At 36.2% G+C, this 27,994-nt stretch overlaps 2 protein-coding genes across 7 annotated transcripts; one reads left to right on the top strand and one right to left on the bottom strand.

Moving 5' to 3' along the window:
* The first annotated feature begins 1 nt into the window (after position 1).
* On the top strand, positions 2 to 27,994 carry LOC129253227 (calcium/calmodulin-dependent protein kinase kinase 2). 6 transcript variants are annotated; one of them, XM_054891517.1, is made up of 9 exons: positions 2 to 148; positions 1,979 to 2,077; positions 10,796 to 10,958; positions 12,466 to 12,790; positions 17,458 to 17,812; positions 18,900 to 19,087; positions 21,192 to 21,425; positions 21,485 to 21,765; positions 26,167 to 27,994. In XM_054891517.1, the coding sequence occupies exons 4-9, from the start codon at positions 12,536 to 12,538 to the stop codon at positions 26,204 to 26,206; spliced, it is 1,353 nt and encodes a 450-aa protein (XP_054747492.1). In that variant the 5' UTR covers positions 2 to 148; positions 1,979 to 2,077; positions 10,796 to 10,958; positions 12,466 to 12,535; the 3' UTR covers positions 26,207 to 27,994. The 6 variants fall into 6 exon arrangements, 5 of the variants coding, with proteins under 5 accessions (XP_054747492.1, XP_054747494.1, XP_054747493.1 ...); XM_054891519.1 differs by having other exon boundaries at positions 10,799 to 10,958; XR_008583704.1 differs by lacking the exons at positions 1,979 to 2,077; positions 10,796 to 10,958 and having other exon boundaries at positions 26,167 to 26,436; positions 26,539 to 27,994.
* LOC129244985 (uncharacterized) lies at positions 9,418 to 10,798 on the bottom strand. The gene has a single exon (XM_054882957.1). The coding sequence runs from the start codon at positions 10,528 to 10,530 to the stop codon at positions 9,418 to 9,420; it is 1,113 nt and encodes a 370-aa protein (XP_054738932.1). The 5' UTR covers positions 10,531 to 10,798.

The raw sequence follows: 27,994 nt of genomic DNA on the forward strand, positions 1-27,994 counted from the left end.
CTGCCACATAAATGAATGTTAAATGGTTTCGGAAGTTTACTGTTGACATCATTTGGAATTTTAATCTATGTAAATATTGATAATATATTGTATCATATGGTTAGGCGGTTAATAAGTGAGCGAAGTTATATGACTGGATGGTGTAAAAGTAAGTAAATTAAATAAGTGTGGGATTACACTCTAAAGACCGAGTTTTTGCTAAAATATTTACTGCAGAGGAAGTTGTGGAATGATTTTGCCAGGAGCGAATGCAATCCTAGTTCCATTCCTCCAATAATTCGTGTATATGCAATAATCTAATAATTCTATTGGCTATCCATCTGTCTTTTAAAGTGTGTATGGAGTTGCTACGTGTGTTTATAAGAACTATGCAGAAGCTTTTTGTGACAATCAATGTGGATGTTAAAGATATAATTTCTGGTACTGAAATTATTACTCCATTTATTAAATTGTTAAATAATATACATTACTTGTTTCTAAAGTTCTTCCACTATCAGTACCAAAGTTCAGTACATACAAGGTCCCCAGTGGTAGAATTAGGAAATAAAAAAAGCTAAATTAAAAAGAATACTCATACAAATAAGACTAAATAAATATTGTCTGTTACGTCGAATACACTACGTACTCCATGCCATTCGCTGGAGAAGTAATATCGGGATGCCAATAACCTCGCGAACGATATTTTCTTTTAATGTTGAGGTGGTCGCCGAGAAAAAAGCACTTAAGATCGTGTGACCTGTGTAGCCATGATATGTCACCGAAACGATTTATCTGTTTGTTAGGTCCTTATGCTGCTACAACATCTGTTTGTTAGGGAAGAAATCTCCCAGTATCGTTATGGATCTGGCCATATGTGCATTGGTTGGTTGGTTAGAGTGGTGATTCATCCAGAATCCAATTAGCGCTTCCGCACCATTTTGTTGCCACATCTTCGTTACCAACTTGTTTACCAGTTATTTACAGCAAGACTATATCCAGTTTGTGCGGTTTAGGAACCTTATTAGGCTGTTGACGTCTAAGCCAGACAGAAATTTTTACGCAAATTATAGTCGATATGCTCAAGGGCTTGCACGATTTGAATTTTGGTGAAGTCTAAGCTAATATTTCATGCACAATAGTTTTCGAGAGTTGTTGTAGCAGCATAAACATTCCCCATACTTACATACGGTGAAATGCTGCTGGAGTGACAGTCCTTGGCCGGATATAAATCCGGGTCGTTTCGGTAACGTAGAACCGACTGTCGTGGAAAGAGTTCATCCTGATTCGTGACATTACGAGTTTTACGTCACCAACAACCCAACAATATCTTCAAAATAATTTTATTTATTTGATCGACTTTCGCATTTTTTGGGTTAAGTAGCGATCGTTCTCACAACCAATTCTGATATCCATAATTGCTTTCAATTTTGGAAATATGCAATTAGTTTTTCTACATTTATTGCCAAAGTACAGAGAATAAGTTCTTCTACATTTATTGCCAGAGACATTTGACGATGTGGCACACCTTATTCATATCCAACAATTACTTTTGAAAATGATACCGTTTTGTCACGTTTCAATTGTGCACGCATATTTGTCACTAATTTCAATACTTGGTGCCATGCGCTAAGGAGAAAAATTTCAAATTTGCATGCCATTCATCTGCGCGTGTGTATCGCGGAAATGCCGCTGGTGTTTACACTTTTGCACTACATTTTTTCAAGATAAACTGTTTACTACCTGCCATTGTTTGTTGCTATACCTAAAAGTAACCCCTACAATATAGGCCGTAAAACATCCCATACACTACATGTTACATGTTTCCAATGTTTTCAAGAGCTGTTTATTCAGAGAGTCTTCGTAAGTGAAATATTCACTACTTGCCATTGGTGACTTGATCGGCCAGTAAATACGATTTTTAGAAATACTTATCTGGAATGCAACACGATCTATCGGAATTTCATTAGTTCTAAAGCATGCACTTCAATGCTACTTGTAGTGTGCTCGTTTTTCGCGTTACAAAACATAGGTTAAAATATCGTTAAAATCAAGTCGTAACGCTTTATTTAGCCCTTCATCTGGACTGCAAATTTCTCAGGTAAGTTTTGTAAACATTTTTTATATCTTTCTATAAATACCAAAACTAGTAGTGTGTTTCGTATGGCTACAATGTCGAAGACTTAGTTAACACCATAGTACACTTTAATTATATCCAAATCATACTGTATCTTTTATTATTGTTTTTATTAAATTCATATACATATGTATGACATAACGCAATAGAATTTGTAAGTAGATTCGTAATATATACAAGTAAATCAAAATATGTAGGATTTGTTCTTGGATATACTCAATATTTTTTCTCCTCTTAATGGAAGCTTAATTAAGAAAGTAAAATATATTGGCTTGGGGAATAAGTTCATAGCGTTTTTATATTTTCTTTTATTTTACAACTATTTGTTTACTGTTTGGTAAAGGGTAAGTAATCATTCGATACAACTCTTTCTGCTCTACAAAGCTATGTTAATTGTATTTTTGAGTTAATTAATTGCTTATTAGTTTTGAGGTTTAGACAAGGAATACCCACAAGGCAAAAATCAACATTTGCGACATGTACGGAGAAGGTGTCATAGGCGAGTTTGCAGCACGGAAATGATTTGCCAAGTTCAAAAATGGCGTCAATGACACGTTCCACAGCGAAAGGCCTCTTGAATTCGAAGAAGAACGTCTTAAATCATTGTTGATGGAAAACGGTCGCCAAACCAGTCGTGAATTGGCGGGAAAAATTACTTGCGATCATAAAACTATTCTCAATCACCTTTATTCAATGGGATTTACTAAAAAATTGGGAGCCTGGCTGCCTCACGAGTCAAGGAAAAAAAAAACAAAGAAAGTCGCCTTCAAATTGCATCTCAGCATCTCGCCCGCCATCGAGCAACACGCGATCATAAACAACGATTTTTGTACCGAATCTTCACGGGAGATGGGAAATGGTGCCTATACATCAATATGAAGCAAAGAAAAGAGTGGGTGGCTCCAGGAGATATGCCAAAACTGAGAGTCAAGCCGGGTCTTCATCCAAAGATTGTGTTTGGTGGGATTGGGAGGACATGGTGTATTGGGAAATGCTCGGAAAGAATGCTACGATCAACATGGAGTTCTACATTTCCCAGATACACCGCGGAATGAGACTATTCGACTGAAAAGACCTGATCGACATGACCAAACCATACTCCTTTATTACAACGCCAGGCCCCATGTTGCACAAGTCGTCGAAGAGGTTGTAAACAGCGATGGCGAATATATATTTGATTAACTTATTGACATAATTATTGTTTTTTGTTTAAATAAAAGCCTTCGGTAAAAACGCTACTAACTTATTCCCCAACCTATTATATAAAGGGTCTTTCAAAAGTGATGCCTAGATGTCATTAGCGAATAATTCCTAGACAGTACCTTTTTGTTATGTCATCTTTGACATTTACCAAATAGACAGATGTTCAATTTTACGGAATAGAAAAACGCGTTAAAAGTATTGAAAGGTAGATCTTTTTAGTGGAAATAATCGTCCGAATGAGTTGACAATTCATAGGTTGGTGAAAAAATTTAAAGAAACTGATTCTGTTGAATAAAATATTACTATTATAACTGAAGTATCCGTTATCTAATTAAGAACAAAAATTACTCACCGAAACTTCCAAGCCAATAAGTTATCTAGGGGGATGTGGTGTGAAAACGCGTTACCACTGCGCCTTAGGGGCGAAGCAATAATTAAAATAAAAACATTGATAAAAACGTGAAGTTCAAATGGAAATCCATCTAAGAAAACAAATTATATAATAAGAAAAAAAATGTAATTCTTATGTAGCTCAACCTTGTTCGAACGGAGTGTTCTCGTAGCCATCGTTTCATTTAATTCCTTGAAGCAATGCAGATGATGTGCTTGTTTGCATTTTTTTCTAATCCATGTTTCGTAGTTTTTCTGTTCATCATGTTGTGATCAAAGAGTCATTTCGAATGCTGCATGGAATATGGCGTGCAGCTTGTAGTTTAGTTTTAGATTAATAAAGCAAATTTTGGGTGACGAAAACGCAAAGTCTACCTGGGCATTTGATTTTTTTTTTGGAAACATTTTCCATGCATCTAACAATACAAAATCTAGTAAATTCGTTAGAATAAGTGCAGAATAGCAACTCGGAAAAAACTAAAAACGCTTTTATCGGATTTCAAGAGAATATAACATTTTTTTGTGCAAATAAATACGATAACTGTGCGGAGAGGTGGGAATTTCAAAATTTTAAAATGGCAGTTCTGATTTTTCTGGGGTGAAGAGTCGCTACTCTGCATTTATCCGCATTTCTTGCCACACCAATACGTCCACTGTTCATAGCATTGCCCAACAAATCGACCCCGCTTATATTGTAAGATTAGATCATATTGGGTATATCGACTTGCATGTTTAGCCTAGCTTTCTATCGTATCGCTTTATTTTGCCAATCGGTATATCAGAAAAATCGCAACTAATGTGACAGGTAAATGGCGCACACGTTATTATTCCAATCGTAGCACGCGTCACAATAGCCTTTTGGTTTCTTGCTTCTAACGTTTCTTCGTAGAAGTATATTTGTTGAGGGAATAACTCCTTTACTTTTTGCAATTAAGTTATTTATTTATTTAATCAACAAACAATATGCATACGGACTATGAAAAATATAGACAAAGTACATGAGATAACAAAATATACGGGAAAACCACATGACAAGAGTCTTATGACTCTCCTAAAAATGATTAACTTAGAATAAGAAATATCAAAGTCAAAGAAAGAAGATAAGCGTTGAATTGAGATAGTGTTTTCCTTATAAGTGCATTCAACCCATTAACAGTTTTTAATATCCACAAAAAACAGTTCACTATGTGAGAGAACATTAAGACTAGTTTTCTTGCAATGATATCAACGACAATACACATCGACAACAAAGTAGGTCTAGGCTCTAACGACATAAGATTTATCAATAAATTGCGAGAACGAAACGACGTGATAAGGGCTACAAATTTTATCGAGCGCAAAGCGATACAATGTCTATTATTCAGATAGTAAGTAATCCACTTCAGAACCTTAGGATGAAAACCGAAACCTTGAAGTTAAGCTATTAGTTTTTGATGTATTTCAAAAGCCTTAGAAAAATCGATGTAAGTTGTATCAATTTGGAATCTCTTTTGAAAGGGTTTTAAACAGACCTCCGTGAAAGAAACTTAATTAGTTAAGGTAGATCCATCCGGAATGAACCGATTTTGATTACAAAATAAGAAATATTTAACTGCAAAGTATAGTGTAAACAGTTTTTAGGCGGTGATAAGCCTGGAAATCGACCTATATTTCTCAATACGTATTTTATTGGCACTTTTATGAAAAATTAACTCCATTAGAATACTTTTTGTGGAACGTATTCTTCAAACTTCTTAGATGTTTAGAGTTCTTCAGAGAACTATGGCCACCTAACGATTTGTATCAAATAGAATAGACTTAAAAATATCGTAACAATTAGATATGTAAAAATTTCCAAAGACTTGAGACCAATCTAAAATTAAACAAATTATACAATTCAACAAAATTATAAAAAGAGTAATTACAAGCAACCATTAGATTACATTGTGATTCTTAATTGCTTTCGAATGGTTCTTTTTTGGTTAAAATTTTACAACTGTACCCAGCGAAATATGCAGCCTTTTGCTCATAAATTGGTAAGTAATGGTAAAATATTAGTTTGGGGAAAAAGAAATCCATGGTTTTGCGTAAAATTTTTACACAAACGGTGTAAAACTGTTTTATTATCGATCTTTAGCTCCCGGGTGATGCTACGACTACTAACATGCCGATCAACTTCGATTATTTCTGTGATTTAGCTGTTACAGTATCGGGACCATTACACGATTCACAATTTCAGCGGCCTGGCCTGCATTTCGGCATTTATTAAGGAAAAACTGTGAAATGTACCGAATTTTGTCTTTGCTGATTTCCACTGCTAGCACCCTGTAACTTAATATACAACAAACAAAAAACAGCAACAAAAATTTTCTAGTTTGAAATGCCAACTTGACAACGAGCATAAACTTTATTTTACGAGATATCGATCATTACAGCCATCTACCGAGAAAATAATGGATTTCTTTTTCCCCAAACTAATATGCTAAATTGTATGAAGTGTTAACCGGTGTAATTTTTTTCGACGCCTGTATTCAGCCGTTGGTTGTCACATGCGTAAAAATACTTGTTGATGTATGGGACGCCGAAAACTGGGTGGTTGCACGAATAGCTGCATTTTAAAGGAATAGGAGAGTATCCAGAGTCTAAACAAAACTGTAATGGTATGGCAAGTTTCATCGTAGTTAGTACAAAAAGCAAAAATAATGCAAAAAATGTCCAGATTAAAACTAAACTGCTTGCAAAAATTGTTTTAAACATATCAAGTTATGCCCTACTTTGTAGAATGAACTTACCAGCCCAGCCGCATAATCCTGGGGGAAGTTAAATGAATATACTAAGTAAATGCTGAATAAAGAATTTAAGATTTAAAAACTTATTGTTAGTCTCTAAGCAAAAGGAAATATTCAATAATACAATTTGCTGTAATAGTTTATGCCTTATGGTATAGATTCAATTGTTTACAAAAAATATCATTCATCATATAGTTCAGTGCTACCAATTACTAAATACCGTACTGTCAAACTAACGACGACAAAGCGAACAGAACGGGTCATAATTTTGATCGTATCGTTAGTGTTACATTTGCGTATAAAGAGTTTATCTGGATACCGATCATTGACCATGGGAACAAAGCTTACAACAGACCTTTTCTATTCGCCATTTCCCTACTCGCTATCTCTATGCTCGGTTAACTTAACGAAAAGTGTGCATGCGAAAGCAACAACAAAGTTAACGACCAGGATTCGCCGCTATTCACTGTCGTACAAACACATATTCCCGCGTTGCCAATATCTCTTCATTTATACCAGTGGCTTCATCTATTCGCTACTTGCTAACTCTTTGCGAAAAGAAAAGTGCTGCTAGAAATATTGTTTTCAGTGTTGCCAACAATTTTCATTTCAAAGGCAGCCGAGTGATGCATTTTCGAATCACATGAACATGGAACATGAAATCCGTGCGCACATGGTAAATAACATAAATCATAAAGTAATTCAGCACATGATTCAAATGTAATTTCGCTTTTTTCATGACTTTTTGTCCTCAATAAAGCAGAAATTTAATTTAAGTAAGTGTGTTTTGTTATATAATTCAAACTAGTCTTTATTATCCAATGTGCTTGACAAGTATTTCTCTGTACCTATTTCATATGTGATTGTTCAAACCCCGCAAGCTTAGCTCACAGCTTTCTGGATGTTAGCTCTTGCATATTTTGACCTAAATTATCTCATTATTTTAGCAGTCGACTTTATTTACTGGATTGACCGGTGTTTTTCCCTGACCAAAATCTGTCGCCTTAGTAAGCTAACTCTGTTCCGTTCGGTGGCTTCCACCTCTCGTCTTTTGTCACTGCAGCAACATTTTGCAGTATTTTGCATAGTTTCGGATACTTCAGATCACGAATGGAATTGGTCTCAACCCTTATTCAACTTTAAGTGCTGGATTTGCTATAGAAGACTCCATCCGAAATCCACTTTGTTTAGATGTATCGAATGCAAATGATATTGTCGTCATACTGGCCTCCCTATCAGTCCTAAGCTCCACCCGTGTGCAATCCGCCGGTGTCTACCTAAAGCACCAAAATGGAATCTCCACTGTCCATCGGAGATCATTAGAGCAACATAACAGCCCTTTTATTTCAAACTACAACATAATATGTACATACATACCCTTGTCAGCAGCATTCCGGTTGAATATCTTCAAATTGGTGCTCTTATTAAAGGTGTAAATCGATTAGTAGTGGGTGAAGCCGAGCCACCTCCCAGATATGTCGAGAGGCCATCTCCTATAAATGAATACTAGCCAGATTGTTAGGATGATCGTTAGATTGCCAAAACAGGATCCTAGGAAAAATCAATAACGACAGTTGCGATTTGATTGGCACGGAATTGAGTTTGCCTTCGAGCCACATCAATGGCGCTATTTATAATATTATTCAACGATGAAACGAAAATAGAGTTGGTCCAGATGGTAAGGAGTACGTGCGGCGGCCAAGACGTGCAAAATTGGACCCCAAGTTCGTCTCACCAATCATAAAGCACAGAGGAGGCTCAATAATGGTGTGGAGCTGCTTTTCGTGGAACGGTCTCGGGGTCAATTCATCATATTGAAGGTCATAGACTGCGGTCAGATACTTCAAAATTTATTGCTACCTTATGCAGAATAGAATTTGCCGGTAATTGGGAAATTTCAACAAGACAATGATCCGAAGCACACTTCTCGTGTGGCGAACAAGTTGTTCGAAGACAATTTGATCACTGTTCTGGATTAGGCATATTCGAGTGCCGACTTAAATCCAATAGAATAGCTTTGGAACGACGCCATAAATTCACTCAGTATGCGGAATATCACAAATTTGGATCAGTTATTTGAAAAGGCCAAGGCATCATGGAAACTCATTTTATAATGTCAATTCAAATGCGCTGTGCAGCAATAATAAAGCAAAAAAGATTTTCAACAAAATAATTATGTACACTTTTCCCTTTCGCCTGCATTTTTTTTTTTGTTTTTTTTTTTGACTAATATTTTGCTTCGTTTTTAAGTATTTTCGAATTGTATAATATTAGCTTTTGTACATGAAGTAAGCAAATTCATGTTTTTCTAAGATAAAAAACTGATAAAGATTAATTAATAAGTTTTAAATTTATAAAATTACTGATAAAGATTAATTAATAAGTTTTAAATTTATAAAATTAAACCTAGTATGCAAAACATTTAAGTGATTTTGTTAATGTCATTGGTGTCTCACTGAGCTCGTTTTTTTTAAATAGTTTTTTTTTTCAATAAAAAAGAAGTTACTTCTGTCCAAGGCGAATTTATTAAAGGTGGTGTTGGTAAATCATCAGCTCATTTGTTTTTTTTTTTCTTTCGCTGTGTCCATGTAGCTGTCAGCACCGAATAAAACAAGGCGAATTATTTTTTTGTTTTCTACTTCGCCAATACCTTGCTGTGACAATCAAACGTACAAAACATTCTTGTTGATCTCGTGTCACCTTTAATAAATGCGTCTTGTTTCTGTCAATTTGTAGAATGGACCTACTTGTATGTCCAAAAAGAAGTTCGAAATGCAGCTGCTTCGTGCATTACTACATACATATGTACATCATTCCTAATTTTCCGCAGCTGTAGTGGTATAGTGTCATAGCAATTGGAAATTGTACAGGTAGTTTGTAGTTTGTTTGGTACCAATACGTGTTTGACTAGCTGAATAAATACTGTCTTTAGAAAAACATTTTTCACCGGTATTTAATTGTACTTTTATTTATATTGAAACACATCTTAAGACTTGTAAGCATTTCATTTTCTGGAAATCCATATGGTATACATTTCAGTTTTTGGGCATCAGATTCATTTTCACTTGAAGGTAAAAGTGTCTCACTGCGCCGTTTTCGTTTTATTTCCACTCGCCCTTGATTTACTGCTATGTCATAATATGTTTGTAAGTCTCTCAAAACTGTAAATAATTCTTCGAAATCTCTCTCAGCATTGCGCAAAAAACTGCATTTAATAATATATCCGTCTAACGTAAAACAATTAAACAAGCGTTGCATTTTGAATTCTAACTGGCGCATGACATGTTTAATAACTGTTTCTGTCATTGCATAAACATCGTACACCATCTCCAATCTCGAAGAAGTCGCACAATTATATATCTGGGTGGACCACTTCTGCAAAAATTCAAAATATTGGTTGTAACACCAATTATCATATTCCAAATCCCAGTATTGCAAAACGTATCGTTGAATATCTGCATAGCCATCAAATGTAGTTCTTATTATTTGAAGAGCATTGATAATATATTCCATTCCCTCATTGATTACTTCAAAAAACAATACGTTGAAAAACTCCATTTCCGCAAAATATGTAGTAAACTGTAACTTAATATGTGGAGGCAATATTCGGTGACCAGTAGGCACCCGCCTAAGTTTCAATAAAAAAGAAGCACTCTCATTTTTACTAACTTGTAAAAAATGTTCAGTTTTAAGTGAGAATTCTTCCACAAAATGGGAAGCAGTTCTGAAGAATTCCATGTGGTCATTCAGTTTTTGCTGCGATCTTTCCAAGTTCACTTCACTTCTGCCTATTTTCAATATACTTGATATTGTGAGGTTTTTTTGAAGATTTTCCAAAAAGTTTCGTAATGTACTCTGTAATTTGATTTTGCTTATGTCAGCATCATATGCAGATTTATAAAACAAAAACGAAATATTCTCGACATGATCTTTATTTAAATCGCCAGCAAAATAGAGCGATCGTCCCGTGGAATACTGACGAATTTTGCTAGACGTTGAAGTTTGGAAAATTTCAAGAATTGTAATAATAAAAACTAAAACTTTAAATAGCCACATTTCCTTTTATTAAAAGTGCTTTATAATAACAATGCTACATAGATTTCAACACAAATGCTGTGCATTTCTTAAATGTTCTATATATGTATACTCCTTGTTATGAGTCTATATTTAGAAATCCATTATACCGGAAAACACTGTATTTTCAATGTTGCTTTCTTTTTGATTGCCCTTATAGCTGCCATCTTATATATATCAGTAATTGCTCTAAAGTTACACGGATAACAAATAACAATTCAAATTCATTTATTTAATTCCATTTCAGTAGCTCACTGTTGCTGATTTTGCGGATATTAACTGAATACATAGACATGGATAACTATGATACAAGAAATGGCGAGTTGCCAGAAATAAGGCGCCAGAATAAATTGACGAGAATAATTCGTTTTTATGTTAATGTCGCGATTTATTAAATTAAATATATTAAAGTTAGTGCAAGGTTGATATTTCAAGCTCATAAATTATTTTGTAATGATATATAATTATTAATATATTCATTTATTACTCATAATTTTTATTTTTCTTTAACTTATTCTGTTTATTGTTTTACAAATATGTTTTTCTTTCTCACTTTTTATGTGATATTTTAAAATTGCAATATTTCTATTTTTTGTTATGTCCAGCGTGTTTATTATTTTTGTCTCTCAAATTACATTTAATTTTTCAATTTATTCTTATTCTTGTATTTTATAATGATTGTGTTTAATTTTATTGTATGCAGATATATATGTTATGTACAGGGACTCCTATAGTATATTGTATTTTTTTAATATTGTGCTTTAATATATTTTGTTTATACAATTTATAAGACTAAATACAATCACCATATGATGCATAAGTAAATTTTGGATTATGTCATATTCATGGTGAAAATACATTTTGTCAGAATCAGCTGATGGGCTGATGTCGCTTGGGATGTGCTTACAAAAAACTGAGATTGTATTGGTGATATACGAAAAAAATTAACCAATGACACCTCGCTGTCGTCTGAAAAAATACTTATTGGGCGAGTGTGTGAATATGTGTGAAATGATCGTACACAATTCGGCTGGCGAATCACCCCCGTTACGTGGTAGACAAAGTTCCCTCACAATCCTTGTAGCAGATTTTATTTAATGATGCGTTAATCTAAACAAACGTAAAAATAAGCATTTTGAAGTGAGTAGATGAAGCAACTGGCAGCACTGACACAACACTGTTTGCAAACACTTAATGAATGTTTATTAGATCGTGTTATACATGTGGGAACTTTTGTTGATTCTACTCTTTATTTGTGATATTCGTGCTCTCCCAACACTTTTTTGTTCTCGTTCTTCCTAATGTTGTTGAATATAGACTAAAAACTAACAATTTCACGGTGAATTCGCAAAGTTGAAACAACAAAAATTTCATTTCAAATGGCCACGGTCTAATGGAACTTGCCAAATATCAGAAAAGAAATTAGTTGGCAACACTGAAAATATTGACTTATAGCAGTTTTATGAGGTGTACCATACTCGCTAGCTCGATAACTTTGTTGTTGCAAAATGCAAATTTTTCGTCAAGTGAGCAAATCCCAAGCATAGTGAGAAGAGAAGTGGCGAATCAAAGGGTCCTATTTAAATTATGTATCGAAAAATTGGTGTTAATTATCACTAAGCTTTGTTTACAAATTAAAATGTCACATGCAAATATTTCCCATCTCTCTCTGTTTTTAGGGGTTCCGAAAATGTTAAAATGCAATGTTAGAAAACATAAAAGTATTTAATTGAATGTTGATAGCAGATACATTTAATTTGGATTACAAATAGTAATCGAAACGAATAAAAAACTTTTAATTATAATCATTAAATTAATTCGTTTTCATAAGATATAATTAGAAATAATCAAAAACGATCAGGATTTTTTAGCACAAAAATAATTTTTTTACTAAATATATATTTCTTTTTATATTAGGTGCATTATATAAAGAACAAATGTGATAGGAATGCAACAGAATTAGTTACCGTAAACACTAAACCATAACATGGAGAAATCAACAGAAACCAATAATGAATCTTCAATACAACCTCTTAGCCATTTAATCACATCGAAACATCAGTGTCTTGAATCGCGTCCGGTATATACAAATACGTCGTATAGCCCGTATGTAAATCCATATTGTAGTCCTCGGAGTAATCGCAAGCGCCCCCCTTTACGAGAGTCTCGCCGCGTTTCTATAGAACAATCGGGCAGCTTTTTACAATTAAATCAATACAAGCTTATGGATCAAATTGGTCAGGTAAGTAGTTAGCAAATTTGACCGAACACTCTTTTCTGATAAATCACAAAATACTACATACCATAGTTTGCATATGAAACAATTATTAAGAAATACTCAAGAAAATTTCTTAATAGCATTTGATTCTACACTATGTTAAATTATTTTACTCAGTTTTGTTTTAAGTTACCACCTACCTAAAAAACTAAAAAGAACCCAATAATACGAGTAACCTTTTGCCATTTAATTATAAAAAATATGCAATAAACAAAAAAAAACAAGTAATAGTGAAATCATGAAACATCAGGCGTAACAAGCGCAATAATTCTTTGCAGACAGCAAAAGAACGGAACAAATACTTCACTGTTGTTGCTCCTGGTTTATCTCAACGAATGAACAATAGACAAACAACAGCAGCTACGAATTTCCTAACGGCCAATCACTCTCAAAAACGAACCTTTGCCCGCGCTCGCGGCTTTAACTGAAGGCACAAAGCAGGAGCAGAACAAGTACAAAAGTAAATATATGAATCAAAGGGCCGGCAGTGCAGACGGCAATTGATCGGGTAGAGTTTAACAAAGCGCGTCAGCCACCAATTAGAAATGCCTAATGAAGCCAAATCTTTATCCATTCATTTGGTCCTTCCACGAAATAGAGGCCTTTTTTTCCTCTGCTACCCCTTTTGGGAATCGTATTAAATATTTTCAGAGCCGGAGCGGTTGTGCTCACATTTACGTAAAGTTTACATATTCAATTGCGTACTCAGTCCAAAGTAGCACTTGTCTGCAAGAGAGATTCTCCGTTGGATTTCAAAGTTGATGTTGTTAGGGTTGTTGATGCTGACTCTCAAGTGAACGAAGTTATCTACTTTTCCAAATAACATAACGATCAAGCCTTCTAATAACTCAAATAATGAGGGGCAAAAAAAGCAAATTTTATGCCAAGATTTGCTTTCGTAGGTGAAGAAAAAACCAAACAAAGGTATCTTCAAAGGAGGGTGCATTTAAAGTCGTTAACGCCAATCGCCCACACGGAAAAAAACTTTAATGAAGTTGTAAATTTTGTACCTCATACCAATTAAAAGATCTAGGGGCCTAATAATGGTAATTAAAGTGATGTCTTCTTCTTGATTGACGCGATAGCCGCTTAAGCGATTTTGGCCGAGTTTAACAAAGTGCGCCAGTCGTTTTTTCTCGTGCTAACCGCCTCTAGGTGGAAACAGCAAGTGAAACCAAGTCTTTCTCCACCTGATCTTTTCAACGCCTCATCAGATGTTGGCATCGTCCAAACTTCTGGGCCATACGATAGGACGAGCATGCTGAGGGCCTCACAAAGTATTAGTTTTGTTTGTCGAGAGAGGACTTTAGTCTTCAAATACCTATGTACTAAGTACAAAGTAGCACTTTGTTGAGTTTCAAGGCTGGCATTATTATTAATGCTGGTTCCTAAAGAAACGAAGGTTCCTACAACCTCTAAATCATAACTGTCAACAGTGACGTGGGCGTCGATACGCGAGTGCGCCGACTGTTTGTTTGATGACAGGAGGTACTTTGTTTTGTCCTCGTTCACCACCAGACCCATTCGCTTTGCCTCTTTTCCAGTTTGGAAAAGGCAGAACTACCATAAAAGCGCGGTTGTTAAGGCCGATGATGTCAATATCATCGGCATATACCAACAATTGTACGCTCTTTTAAAATATTGTACCTGAGCGATTAACTTCTGCGGTTCGTACTATCCAGGATTTTCGGGGATACCAAATTCATACATCGCGGCATATATGCAACTCCTTTTCGTACTGTCGAATACAGTTTTGAAATCAACAAAAATTAGTGTGTGCCAATTCTCCTTTCATGGGTCTTTTCCAAGACTTGGCGTATTGTGAATATATCTGTTCGATGGTAGACGTTCCAGGTCTAAAGCTACACTGATAAGGTTTAATCAGTTGGTTGATGGTGAGTTTTAGTCTGTCACACAATACGCTCGCTAAGACACAGATAATTGGCACAGATTGCAGGATCATTCTTCTTATGAATTGGGCAAAGCACTTTTAAATTCCAATCGGCATGCATGCTTTCATCAATCGCATTTTGCACGGGAACTGATGCATGCACCTTACCAGACCCTCGCCGCCACGTTTGGATAGCTCAGCCGGGAGTCCGTTGACATCCCAGCTTTCTTGTTCTTTAGCCATGTAATCTCTATTCTCACCTCGACATGGTCGGGTAGCGGAACGACAGTTCCGTCAACAACGTTTGGGGTATCGGAATCTGCACATTCTCTGTGGCATGCTCAGTTGTCATTATTTAACAAGTTTGAGAAGTGTTCCCTCCCTAATTTAAATACGCTCTGGATGCCAGTCACCAGATCGCCGCCTTACAGGAAAACGCCCCGGTCTTGAAACCTTCTGTAAGCCGCCGAACTTTCTGGTAGAATTTTCTGGCGTTGTTCCCATTGGCCAGCATCACAAGCTCCTCGCACTCACGTATTTCGGCCTCTTGTTACTTCTTTCGGATAATACATCTCTCTTCCTTTCTTAGCTTTCGGTAGCGATCCCACATAGCTCGCGTTGCATCCGATCGCAGCGTGGCTCTATAGGCAGCATCTTTCTGCGGCAGCATGACATTCCTCGTTGTACCAACTGTTTTTTCGGGCTCGCCGGAATCCGATTTTTTGTTCGGCGGCGGTACGTAGAGGACGAGAAATGGCCGGTTTGTTGGGCAGTACTCTCTGAGAGCAGGAGTGAGAGTCGAGTGGCGAATCTTCTGGCTGTCTGTTGTGATTGCAGCTTTTCGATGTCGTATTTTCTTTGCGTTGTTAGTTCTATGTTTTTTGCTGCATAGAGGCGTGTGCGTAATTTGGCCGTAACGAGGTAATAATCCGAGTCGATGTTGGGTCCTCGGATCGTACGTACATATAAAACACTAGAAGCGTGTCTTCCAATCGATCAACCTCTGTCCGTTACGAAATGTGCGAGATGTTGAAAAATCGTATTTTGTTGCGGATTATTGTGAGACACTCGTTCACTGGAGCTAACGACTGTACTTGGCGACGAAATCTCTCTCCCGCTATAAATCCAACACCAATTTTGCTCTCCTTTACTTGGCAGCTGTAGTAGACGTCGCAAGGTCCTATGTTTTCCTTGCCTTGCCCCGTCCATCGCATCTCTTGAATGACAGTGATGTCAGCCTTTGTTCTTACCAGGACATCAACCAGCTGGACAGAGGCACTTTCCTCAATAAAGGACCAGACATTCCAGGTGCATATATATATATATATATATATACATATATATATATAATTGGCGCGTACACCCTTTTTGGGTGTTTGGCCGAGCTCCTCCTCCTATTTGTGGTGTATATACTGATATGGTAATCCTTAGTTCGTTCGCAGTGGTCGTCATCAGTATAGGCTGCTCTCATCCGAGGTTTTGTTCGTATTTTCATTGAGTGGTATTTTTACGTGGCGGGCCCCAAACCCAGCGCACAACCAGCTACGTTATATATATTATATAATTGACACTTACATCCTTTTTGGATGTTTGGCCAAGCTCCTCCTCCTATTTGTGGTGTGCGTATTGATGTTCCACAAATGGAGGAACCTACAGCTTTAAGCGGACTCCGAACGGCTGGTCAGCAAACTTCAAATGTTCAGTTGGTTGAGTTAACCGTACTGTTGTGGAAATGCTTAATATCTCAGAAATTTAGAAGCGGTCATAACTGCAATTAAGTGGTTGACTGAAAAACGTTATTCCAATTCCTGTTAAAGTATATATACTATATATATTAGGCCGAGTCGATTTGTGGGGAGGCAAAAAAATCGCCCATTGCTCTGTGAAAATCATATTCTACGGATCAAAATAAGAAACTTTGCCGAAGGAACCATACCTCTAAAACGAATTCTGATGTCCCCCAATTTGAGTCGAACTTTTTAGTTTCTTTTCTATAACTCACTTAAATTAATTTTTTCATTTACATATGTTCTGACTAAATAAATTACTTAAGAGAAAAAATAGATATTATAAATAAATAATAAATATTATTATAAATAAATAAAAATAAAGAAAAAACATAGCCATTTAGCTGATTTTTTCATGTAAAGCCCAAAAATGGTGATATTTTTAAATTGGGGGACATCAGAATTCGTTTTAGAGGTATGGTTCCTTCGGCAAAGTTTCTTATTTTGATCCCTAGAATACGATTTTCACAGAGCAATGAGCGATTTTTAAATGACCCGCCCTAATATGTATATATATAATTGGCGTGTACACCCTTTTTGGGTGTTTGGCCGAGTTCCTCCTCCTATTTGTGGTGTGCGTCTTGATGTTGTTCCACAAATGGAGTGACCCACAGTTTCAAGCCGACTCCGAACGGCAGATATTTTTTATGAGGAGCTTTTTCATGGCAGAAATACACTCGGAGGTTTGCCATTGCCTGCCGAGGGGCGACCGCTATTAGAAAAATGTTTTTATTAATTTTGGTTTCACCGAGAATCGAACCGACGTTCTCTCTCTGAATTCCGAATGGTAGTTACCCACCAACCCATTCGGCCACGGCGGCCGCCACCTGTTAAAGTAATGTAGGAAAAACGAACATTTGTATGACATGTAAAGAGACTGTAAAATTTCTTACTATTGCAACCTTTTACTTGTACAATAATGAAACATATTGTATGTTTATCATCTTTTACAGGGCTCGTATGGCTTAGTTAAATTAGCATACTCTGAAGAAGACTCCACCCATTACGCAATGAAAATTCTCTCTAAACGTCGATTGATACGGCAAGCTGGATTGACAAAACGTGGTCAACAAAAGCCCATTTCGCCATTGGAAAGAGTATATCGGGAAATTGCAGTGCTAAAGAAAATAGATCATCCAAACGTTGTTAAATTGATTGAGGTATTAGATGATCCAATGGAGGACTCGCTGTATATGGTTTTTGAACTAGTAAAGCAAGGATGTGTACTTAACATTCCAACAGACTCACCACTAGCTGAAGATAAAGCTCGAGATATTATTCGGGAAACGATTCTTGGTTTGGAGTACTGTAAGTTGCATACAACTTTCTTGAGTTATCAACCATATGCATTTATGTAAAACGTGCGGTGCTACATTGGTGTCGAATATCAGTTAAAATTTGAAAAATATACTCTTATTAGTAATGATTGAAAGGCACGATTAAATGTTATGTGTATGTTACTTTTATATATAAAAACCTTATGTAATAGCGGAACTAGTACAACAGATCTACTAAAGAGACCAATGACTGGCGCATGTATTTACAATATAAGTAGAATTGTAGCAATTATTACAGGGCACTGTCCATTAAAAATGGTCTTCCAACAGCACCTTCCAAAGCTTGTACGATAACGAGAAATTTGTCCATAATTTCCAAGTTGCGTTTTAGGGTTTTTATTTATGAATTAGGCTTATGATGTATTTGTATTAGATGACATTTTCTCATTCAAAATTAAACCAATCACAATAAGCGACGGGACAAATAGCGATTTAATCCATGGTGAAAATATTTTAAAGATGAGCTCTTTAACAGCTGATTGTCTGACGTCACTTGGGGTGTGTTGAAAAAAAAATTATGATTGTGTTGATGATATACGAAAAAAATTAACCAATGATACTGCGTTGCTGTCTGAACAACGACTGATTGGATGAGTGTGTGAATATATGTTGATGAGAAGATTTTTAGAGGTGGTCTATATAGCAGACCGTCATTCGGCTCTGAGCGAGTTTGACGGAATCGCCTGATGAGCTAACGTCACTTGGTGTGTGTTTAACAAAATTTAGCTTGTGTTAGTGATATACGATCATACTGTGTTGATTTTTTTCGTATACCTATCACTAACACAAGCTAAATTTTGGTAAACATATGCCAAGGTACGTGGCAAACAAAGTTCCCCTCACAATTGTCTTTTTCACCATAGTTAAAGAGCAAACCTTGTACGGTACATTAGGCAGGCCTAGTTTACTGGGGCGGCAGCCCGTGGTCGGGATAAACCCGAGCCATTCCGGTAACGTAGAATCGGCTACCAAAACCATTTTTCTTTCTAGAATTTCCACACAAAAAAACGATAGTCGTAAAGAAATTTCAATGATTGTATCGCTTTTTATTTTTTCAGTACATTATCAGCATATTATTCATGGTGATTTGAAACCTGAGAATCTGCTACTCACTGAATTTGGGCACGTTAAAATTGCCGATCTGGGTGTGTGCAATGAATTTTTTGGTGAAGATGCAATGATTAGTAGTGGAACTACTGCAGGTACACCGGCTTTTAGAGCACCAGAATCACTGCGACTCGGACAGGTAAGAAACAAAGTTTTTTTCGACATTTTATGCTACAGATATCGAAGGGCAAGGCCAAATCAAATATAATGTAAACTGTGACGTAAATTTATCTTAAGTTACGTAATAACTTAAAGATGTTTACTTGAACTGTCAAACCAGCTTCCGTATACACCCTCATGCCAACTAAATTTTTCTTCTCAGTTATATTGAGTTCCATAAATACCCCTAATATAAAGTAATACCCACCTTCTGTGAAGTAGACCTAACTCTAAATTTGATCTCGTACTCTCCCTCATCTAAGCAATACGTTTAGCCCTGGATGGCACTTCCTATTTTTCATACGCTAATACGAAAATGGGCTTCGGCGACTCGACAAGCCTATTTTAATTTGATGTGAAGTGCTTGCGATTGAAAAAAATTAATTTTTTTAAGCGTTTAATTAAATGATTTATTTTTTTGTATATATTGATCATAGTTGGCCTGGATCAAATAAATTTATGAAAAAAATTAATATCACATACGAGCTGTTGAAGGTTTATTGAATTAAACATAAATTAATCATGTAGTAGTATGACTCTCTCACCACTCTTAATTTACGCAAATTACTTAAGAATCCAAAATCAACGACTCTCTAAGTTTCATAAGGTGGGAGTAATCATTTCTCCATTAAAATCAGGCAAGCTGCTACAAAGGCCTTAGAAACCATTTGCACCGCAACCGCAAAGTGGGCTAACTATTAAGGCTAACAGTATTAAATCTCATGAGAACCGTTAGTGTGAAAGGTCTAGCAGGGAGGTAGCGAAATTCCTTCTCAGACAGAAGAGGAGGTAGCTACGGGCCTTGATACAACTAATAGGGTACAATACATGGGAACGGCATATGATCACCATAGCATTATCTACGATCCACGACGATCTTGTTTAGAGGATGTGATAGTGCAGAGCATATTCTCTGCCGCTTTGCGGCTTTCACCAGACTTAGATGACACATCTTTAGTTCAGATATATTGAAAATAGATAAGCTGCATTCTCTTTCTCTCGTCAATATACCTTATAACTAGAAGTTTTTCTCAAATCAAATAACGTAATAAATGTTTTACTGCTGTTTCACTGTGATAACTTATCACCGAATGTAATACGCCGCGGCGCTCGTTATCGCAATGATCGTAAAACCAGCATCCAGTGGCGTTGTAATGTCATTGAAGTTGTCTATATTGTAATCTCTTGACGCCGCTGTAGCCAAAATGATAGATTTGTGTTCTATGTTAGTTGGCATGAAAAGGTCCTCATAACAGTCTATCTGCCATTCCTAGACGGCGTAAAACTGGAAAATCGTCATCACAACGTACAACACAAATTGAAGGAAGAGCTCGACCAAGCACCCAAAAAAGGTTATATGTCTATAATTTCTTAGTAGCTTTAAGATGTATCGCTTTTATACTAATCTGGGATAGTTTGAAACTGCTTGAACTAGCGATAATCAGATCATCAGAACATACAGCTATCACGTTAACTTCATCTGTTGCATTCTTGGTATATAAAAGTATGTATGTAAATGTACTAAAACCCATTTATTGAAGGACCAAATCCAATTTCGTATTCCACTCCCTACCACTCTACTTCTAACCTGACTTCCTAAGTTTCAACACACGATATGAATATTTGACGAAACATTCTGATTGCTGTATGTAAACTGCATAACGCAGCTTACTATTGAGATGTTGACATATCCATTTGATACATTTAGAGTATCCGAATACCATCAATGCAATCACCATTCATTAATATATTGCCATTCATTCATTCGTCTATTGGTATCGCTGCTTTTCTTTTGTCAGTATAAATGCTCTCGAACGCCTCTTTTACACTGTTCGACGCAGTGGCTGTGTCCTCACTAAACACATTTAATTCATTATACTGCTTTCGCGCACTGTAAAGGCTAGTTTATTTTTGGAACTCTATATTTTACAGTTAATATGAATAATGAGAGGTAATATGTAGGGTATTCGTGCTACAAATATCCTAGGAACTTAAAAAAGCATTTAGATATTCCATCGTTTTCTATTGACATACATATATGTATTTTTTTTCAAAACTAAATAACAACTCTTACTTTATTTTAGCATGCATTTTGCGGAAAAGCGGTTGATATTTGGGCTCTCGGAGCAACGCTTTATGCACTTGTTTATGGAAACGTCCCATTTGTTGCAAACTCAATTCCAATTCTTTATGAGAAAATAAAAACAGATCAGCTTGTTTTTAAAGACGCTCCAATAATTAGTGAACAGCTAAAGGACTGTATTTTTAAAATGTTGACCAAAAATCCTGAAACCAGAATCAATTTGCAGCAGTTAAAAGTTTGTACTTCCATATTTTTAATATACACCCTTAATCGACGTATATATTTTAATTCAAGGAACATCCTTGGGTGACAAAAGATGGAACAAATCCTCTTCCCAATGAAAGTGAGAACTGTTGCTTGGTTAAGGTCAGCGAGGAAGATATGAATGCCGTTGTGCAGAGTATTCCCAAATTAGATACTCTAATTTTAATAAAAACAATGTTAAAAAATCATTCCTTTGGAAACCCGTATAGCATCGGTGTTTTACAACAATCACAACCAAGCAGTGTTGCCCGAGCGGAACGCTTTGGTCGGGCTGGACGCTCAAATTCAGCACCTGGATCATACAACCAGATGTAAGTATTTACTTGTAGCTATAGGAAGGATACCATATATTAATTATCATATAAGATTTTTGATATTCAATCTGATGAGGTCTGTTATTATTATGTTTTCCATTTTTCTTGGCCGATTACATAGAAGATGAAAATTGGATTTTAATAGCGCTTTCAAAAAAGTTTTTTCAGCGTTTTGTAGATTATTATAAGTAAATTATAACTTAGTTTTTGTAAAGAAAATGGAGGACGACTACAAATTCAATATAAATAATAATGCTATAATTGCATATGCAGCAAGAAAATCATCCAATAAACGTCTTATAATTCGATGTAGCCGGCTGCACGCACCAAAAAATGGGTCGTTATCTTGCTCATGCGGCGTTACCTTGCTTGAACTGCAAGCGAGAGCGCGGAATGAACGACAAAGAGGCACAATCGGCCCCCGCGTTCGGCAACGTTCGACATCTGGCTCTCTCCTACTTGAATGAGCATATATTTATATGTGTGTCTATGCGCATATGTATATAAATTCACATATTTGTATTTACATATGCCTTCTCCCTGTCTGCATGGTAATGAACCATTTCTCTGTTGAGAATAGGACGATGATAGGAAAAGTAGGAAATGAAAGGGGGTGTTTCGAGTGTAATGTGTCTTGAAAAAGTCAAATCGATGATGGTGCCTCTTAGTGTTGTTGACTTATTAACGTCTGATGCACAATCGAAATTGAACATATCTTCCATGAATTTGATAAATGTTTCGTCATTTTTCACGTTTGTGTAAATATAACCTGATCAATTCCATTGCGATTCGATTTACCTCCTTCTCTATATCCATACAAAATATCTATCAAACAAATAAAGTTAAAATTTTCTTTTGAAAAATGCAACCATTCCATCAGTACTTCCTTATGACGTTGTCACGTTAAACTATTGTCAGTAAACTGACTTTACAGACAACCTCTTTTTTTTATTATTTGAGTTTAATTTAATTAAATTCAAGATGATTTTAATATGAATTTTAAATGCAGTCGCAAATATTTCACCGACTTTTGTGAAAGTAATTTCTTTGCACACTTTGTGAAAATAATTAACTCGCACCAATTACAATTTCTTTCCCAGATGGACTTCAAAAAATTATTTATTTATAAAATAAGTAAGACTTGGGAGAGTGGAAATACTACTACAGATGTGAAATGTTAAGTATGCAAAAAAATAGAACCATCAATTTCTGAAGAAAGGTCCGTACTTGTTAAACATAGACTATTCTATGCGCGCTTTCCCGGGATTTCTTTTGCTTCAAGTTCTTCCATTTGTGTAGTGGACAATAAGAGTTATCCTACAGTTGAAGGCAATAAATAGACTCCAAAATATTGCCTCAAAAGTAATCGGCACCAAGACTTAGGGTCGGTTTTACTAACGGGACCAAAAATGAAGTTAAGTTCTACTTAAGCCAAATCCTAGCTAAGTACAACTTAAAATTTCGTCCAACTTAGTATTTCACAATACAGACTTAGTCCTCCATTGGGACTCAAGTCTGGCCTTATTTTCGTCCTGTTCAAGGATAATTTTTAAAAAGTTACACCCACAAATCGATAGAAAATTATATATTAGGAATCTACCTGGAAACTCAAAACGTTAGCTATAATAGAGATATGTTAAATTCATTCCAAAGTCGAAAAAACCAGTCTGGCCAAACCCGGGTACCCAATGGAGGGTTTAGTGGGGAAAATATTTCTTTCAAAAGTATTGTATCATCGTAAAAATTCCTCGTATACATCAAGCATACTTATTTTGACATTTGTCAAAATGTGAAACAATTTGAGAAATGTATTAGACTAAAGCAAGCATAAATATACATTCTCTAAATGGAAAAAACATGGCAGAAAGCAAGAGGAGAATAAATTTCGTTTTCAAATTCCACAAGTATTTATCCCAATCTGTCTTTCTTGGGTTCCTAAGAATTATATTAATTTTTTTTTTTATTTAAAATTAAATAAATAAATATTAATTTTCGATGAGCTCCCAATGCCAAATCTTATTATCCTATGATCGGACATCGACGGTTCTGAAATATATTACTTATACTATCCTATTTCTTACTATCCGAGTATTTCCTATGGTTGTTTCAAGACCTCTTAGCGTACGCTTGTTACAAATGTTGGTGTATTCTTCTTCTTCTTAATTGGCGCGATCACCGCTTACGCGATTTTGACCGAGTTTAACAAAGCGCGCCAGTCGTTTCTTTTTCGTACTAACCGGCACCAGTTGAAAACACCTAGTGAAGCCAAATCCCTCCACCTGATCTTTTCTCTTCCTCTGCTACCACCAGCTGGTACCGCATCGAATACTTTCAGAACCGGAGCGTTTGCATCCATTTGGACGACATGACCCAGCGAGCGTAGCCGCTGGATATTTATTCGCTGCGCTATGTCTATGTCGTCGTAAAGCTCATACAGCTCATCGTTCCATTGTCTACGATATTCACCGTTGCCAATGTGCAAAGGTCCAAACATCTTCTGCAGGATCTTTCTCTCAAACACTCCAAGCGTCGCTTCATCGGATGCTGTCATCGTCCAATCTTCTGCGCCATACGTTAGGACGGGCATGATGAGAGCCTTGTATAGTGTTAGTTTTGTTCGTCGAGAGAGGACTTTATTACTCATTTGCCTACTTAGTCCAAAGTAGCACTTGTTGGCAAGTGAGATTCTACGTGAGAGGCAGACACTATTATAGGTGTTAATGCTGGTTCCTAAATAAACGAAGGTTCCTACAACCTCGAAATCATAACTGTCAACAGTGACGTGGGTGCCGAAAGCGAGTGCCCCGACTGTTTGTTTGATGACAGTACCTCTTGTTTTGTCTTGTCCTCGTTCACCTCCAGACCCATTCGCTTTGCGTCTTTGGACAAGGCAGTACTAACAGCGCAATTGATGTCAATATCATCGACATATACCAACAATTGTACGTTCTTATAAAATATTGTGCCTGAGCGATTAAGTTCTGCGGTTCGTACGATCCTTTCCAATATTAGGTTAAAGAAGTCACAAGACAGCGAGTCACAGTGTCTGAAGCCTCGTTTAGTATCAAACGGCTCGGAAAGGTCCTTCCCAATTCTGATGACGCTGCTGGTATGGAATAATGTCATCTTGCACAGCCGTATTAGTTTTTCGGGGATACCAAATTCAGTCATCGCGGCATACAGGATACTCATTTTCATACTATCGAATGCAGATTTGAAGTCGCCGAAAAGATGGTGAGTGTCGATTCTCCTTTCATGGATCTTTTCCAAGATTTGGCGTATTGTGAATATATGAGCGGTGGTAGGCTTTCCAGGTCTAAAGCCACACGGATAAGGCCCAATCAGTTGATTGATGATGGACTTCAGCCTTTTACACAATACGCTCGCTAAAACCTTTTAAGCGGTATTTATAAGGCTAGCCCCGCGGTAATTGGCACAGATTGCAGGATCACCCTTCTTATAGATTGGGCAGAGAGCACACTTAAAATCTAATCGGCAGGCATGCTTTCATCCGACCATATTTTGCACAGAAGCTGATGCATGCACCTTACCAGCTCCTCGGCGCCATGTTTAAATAGCTCAGCCGGCAGTCCGTTGGGACAATGCTCTGTTGTTTTGTGTTACGATGTAGTAATGTTGTAAGAATGTAAAATTTTATTGGGCATCCTGCTGTTATATGGTCTATAGTTTCTGTGTATATGTTACATTTACGGCATCTGCCGGATGTGATGGTTGAATCTTTTATTATGTATTTTCTGTAGTTTTTTGTGGCTATGATTTGGTCCTGCATTCCAATGACGAATCCTTCTGTTTCTGCTTGTAGATCTCCTTTTCTTAGCCACGTTTATGTGTTTTGTTGATATATGTTGACATTGTTGACTATATGTGGATGTTTTCCGTGTATTTGTTTTTGTTTCCATGCTGCTAGGGTTTCTTCTATTGTATGTTTTGGTAGAATAAGGCTTTGGTTGTGGAGGTTAAGGGGCGGTATTTCTTTGTCTGCTAGTACTATTGCTTTATGAAGGGATGTGTCTTGGTTGTAGAAGTATGTTCTTAAGTTATTTATTTGGTTGTTGTGCAGCTGATGGATATCAATAAGTCCCCTTCCTTCTTTTTTCTGGGTATTGTTAAACGCTCTTTACATGAATGTGGGTGATGTTTATTATGTTTTGTTAATTTCGTTCTTGTGGCTATCTTTAGATTTTCGATATCTGTATTACTCCACTTGATTACTCCAAAAGAATATGTTAACAACGGTATCGCATATGTATTCATGGCTTTAAAAAGGTTTATTATTATTATTCTGAAACAATATGAACCCTGTCAGATATTTTTTTAGTGCTGGATTGTGTAATGTATACATTTTCTAATTTTCTAACTACGCATCGTCAATTACAGGTCGCCAGCTCAAATGTTACAAACGGATCTTGGTTTGTGAATCAGCACATACAGCGTGCCTCAGCGTACCAGTACCTGCGTACATTCCTGCATACACGCACACTCTACACATTCAGTTCCAATAGTCTTGAAGAAGTCAACAGCAAAAACCGTATCGTAGACAGTTGTTCCTGCGGCATAATTTACGTAGAAGCTGAACAGAGCGGATCTCCTATTACTATGTATTTACAATATAATTTTTATTTAGTGTACGCTTGCATGGAAAAATTCGTACGTATGTTTTCCTTCATTCTTTAACTTAATTTGTTTGCGTCTTTTTAAAGTACAACTCGTACGACCGCCATTTTTTTTATTCTCCCGTTCTTTTATTAGGATGCCCGTGAAGTGGGGGCGTGTTTTCCTATTTTCCCCATCCCTCCTAGCATAAAAACCGCTGCAGTAATACGTACATAAGTTTGTTTCTGTATGCTCATCACTAGATGAGTGCAAGAATAGCTGTGCTTTTTTACGCGCATATGCGTCTGCGCCTAAAATTATTATAGTATGAAGCAATAAGCGCACACTTGTAGATGCTCTTACGAAATAGTTGCGGATGGGACTGGTGCTACCAAATTTTATTATACAGTTTTATCGGCTTTTTGCTACCTGCTTTATCGACCATAAATATTAAATGACATGTGAGCAGAGGAGATGTGCGTTGATATCGTGCAATACACTTTCAGAATTCTGAAAAGAATATAATATAATACTAACATTTCTTAACGCTTGCATTTTTTAGCTCGTAATTTACTGTAATAAATATTGGAATTAAGAGGAAATCATAGAATGAGAGAATAAATCATACGCACATACGGTTTGTTTATTTCGCTCAAATCGTCTAATTCGCCAAGAACGAAGTAGTAGTTTTCGTAGCCTTCCGAAATTAAACAATTAAATTATAGTTGGGGAAGCATGCGATAAGAAATCCAACTGTATATTCACTTCTCTCTCAGTTCTGAACAAAGAAAACCATCTCTGGCACGCGCAGTATTTGCCAGAGTTGCAAAAAATTACCAAAGTACATTTTTTCTATAAACTCGTACTCCAATACAAAACGACGAGAAAATGCATGTATAAATATACATATATACGCCTCTTTAGATAATTTGTGGGATCTTTTTTTATTCTTTCGAAATAAATTGTTGAGCTTCAAATTTCTGAGCTCATTTCGGTCATAGGCTTTTAACATTCTTTATTGCATTTTTTGTAGTTAATACGGACGAATATTTAATCTTTGAATTTTTGTAGTTTAGTCATAAAATTTATTTACATTTAAGGATTCGAATTTTTTAGTATTAAGAGAAGAGTATTTGAATTGTTAAATAAATAAAAGGAAATAAATTACATAATATTCTTTGACAATACTCTAAGAAAACCGAGGAGCATAGGGCACAAATTAATTAACAATTAATTTTCAGACATATGGAACCATTAGAGCATGAGCGGACCTTACTTAATTGTAAGAGGCATAGCCACACACAAGACTTTAGGTGGAAATTGCATGGAAGGTATAGGCTGAATCCAGTTGAAATGATTTGCTCCCTTTCTTTACTTTGCTTTCTTTTCGTCACCTCCTTCTTTGCGGGCTCTGTTTTTATGAAGTCCAGAAAATTGAAATTTGTTTAGCTAGATGCAAAGTGCAACCACTTAGCCAAAGCACACAAAATATTAGCCTCATTTGTACGTAAATATTTTTAATGACCTCTCCAATTCACACGAAAACAAATACTTTTATATGCACATACACATGCGAAGAGAAAGTTAAATAAAGAATAAATAAAATATGAAA

Source organism: Anastrepha obliqua, chromosome 1 (genome assembly GCF_027943255.1).
Source record: "Anastrepha obliqua isolate idAnaObli1 chromosome 1, idAnaObli1_1.0, whole genome shotgun sequence".
Taxonomy (NCBI): Eukaryota; Metazoa; Arthropoda; class Insecta; order Diptera; family Tephritidae; genus Anastrepha; species Anastrepha obliqua.

Excerpts from the sequence above, each read along its gene's own strand:
- LOC129253227 (XM_054891517.1), top strand. The coding sequence starts at position 12,536 with ATGGAGAAATCAACAGAAACCAATAATGAATCTTCAATACAACCTCTT. Across the intron at positions 17,813-18,899 it reads GATTCTTGGTTTGGAGTACT|TACATTATCAGCATATTATT; the intron begins GTAAGTTGCATA and ends TTATTTTTTCAG. Across the intron at positions 19,088-21,191 it reads AATCACTGCGACTCGGACAG|CATGCATTTTGCGGAAAAGC; the intron begins GTAAGAAACAAA and ends ACTTTATTTTAG.
- LOC129244985 (XM_054882957.1), bottom strand. The coding sequence starts at position 10,530 with ATGTGGCTATTTAAAGTTTTAGTTTTTATTATTACAATTCTTGAAATT.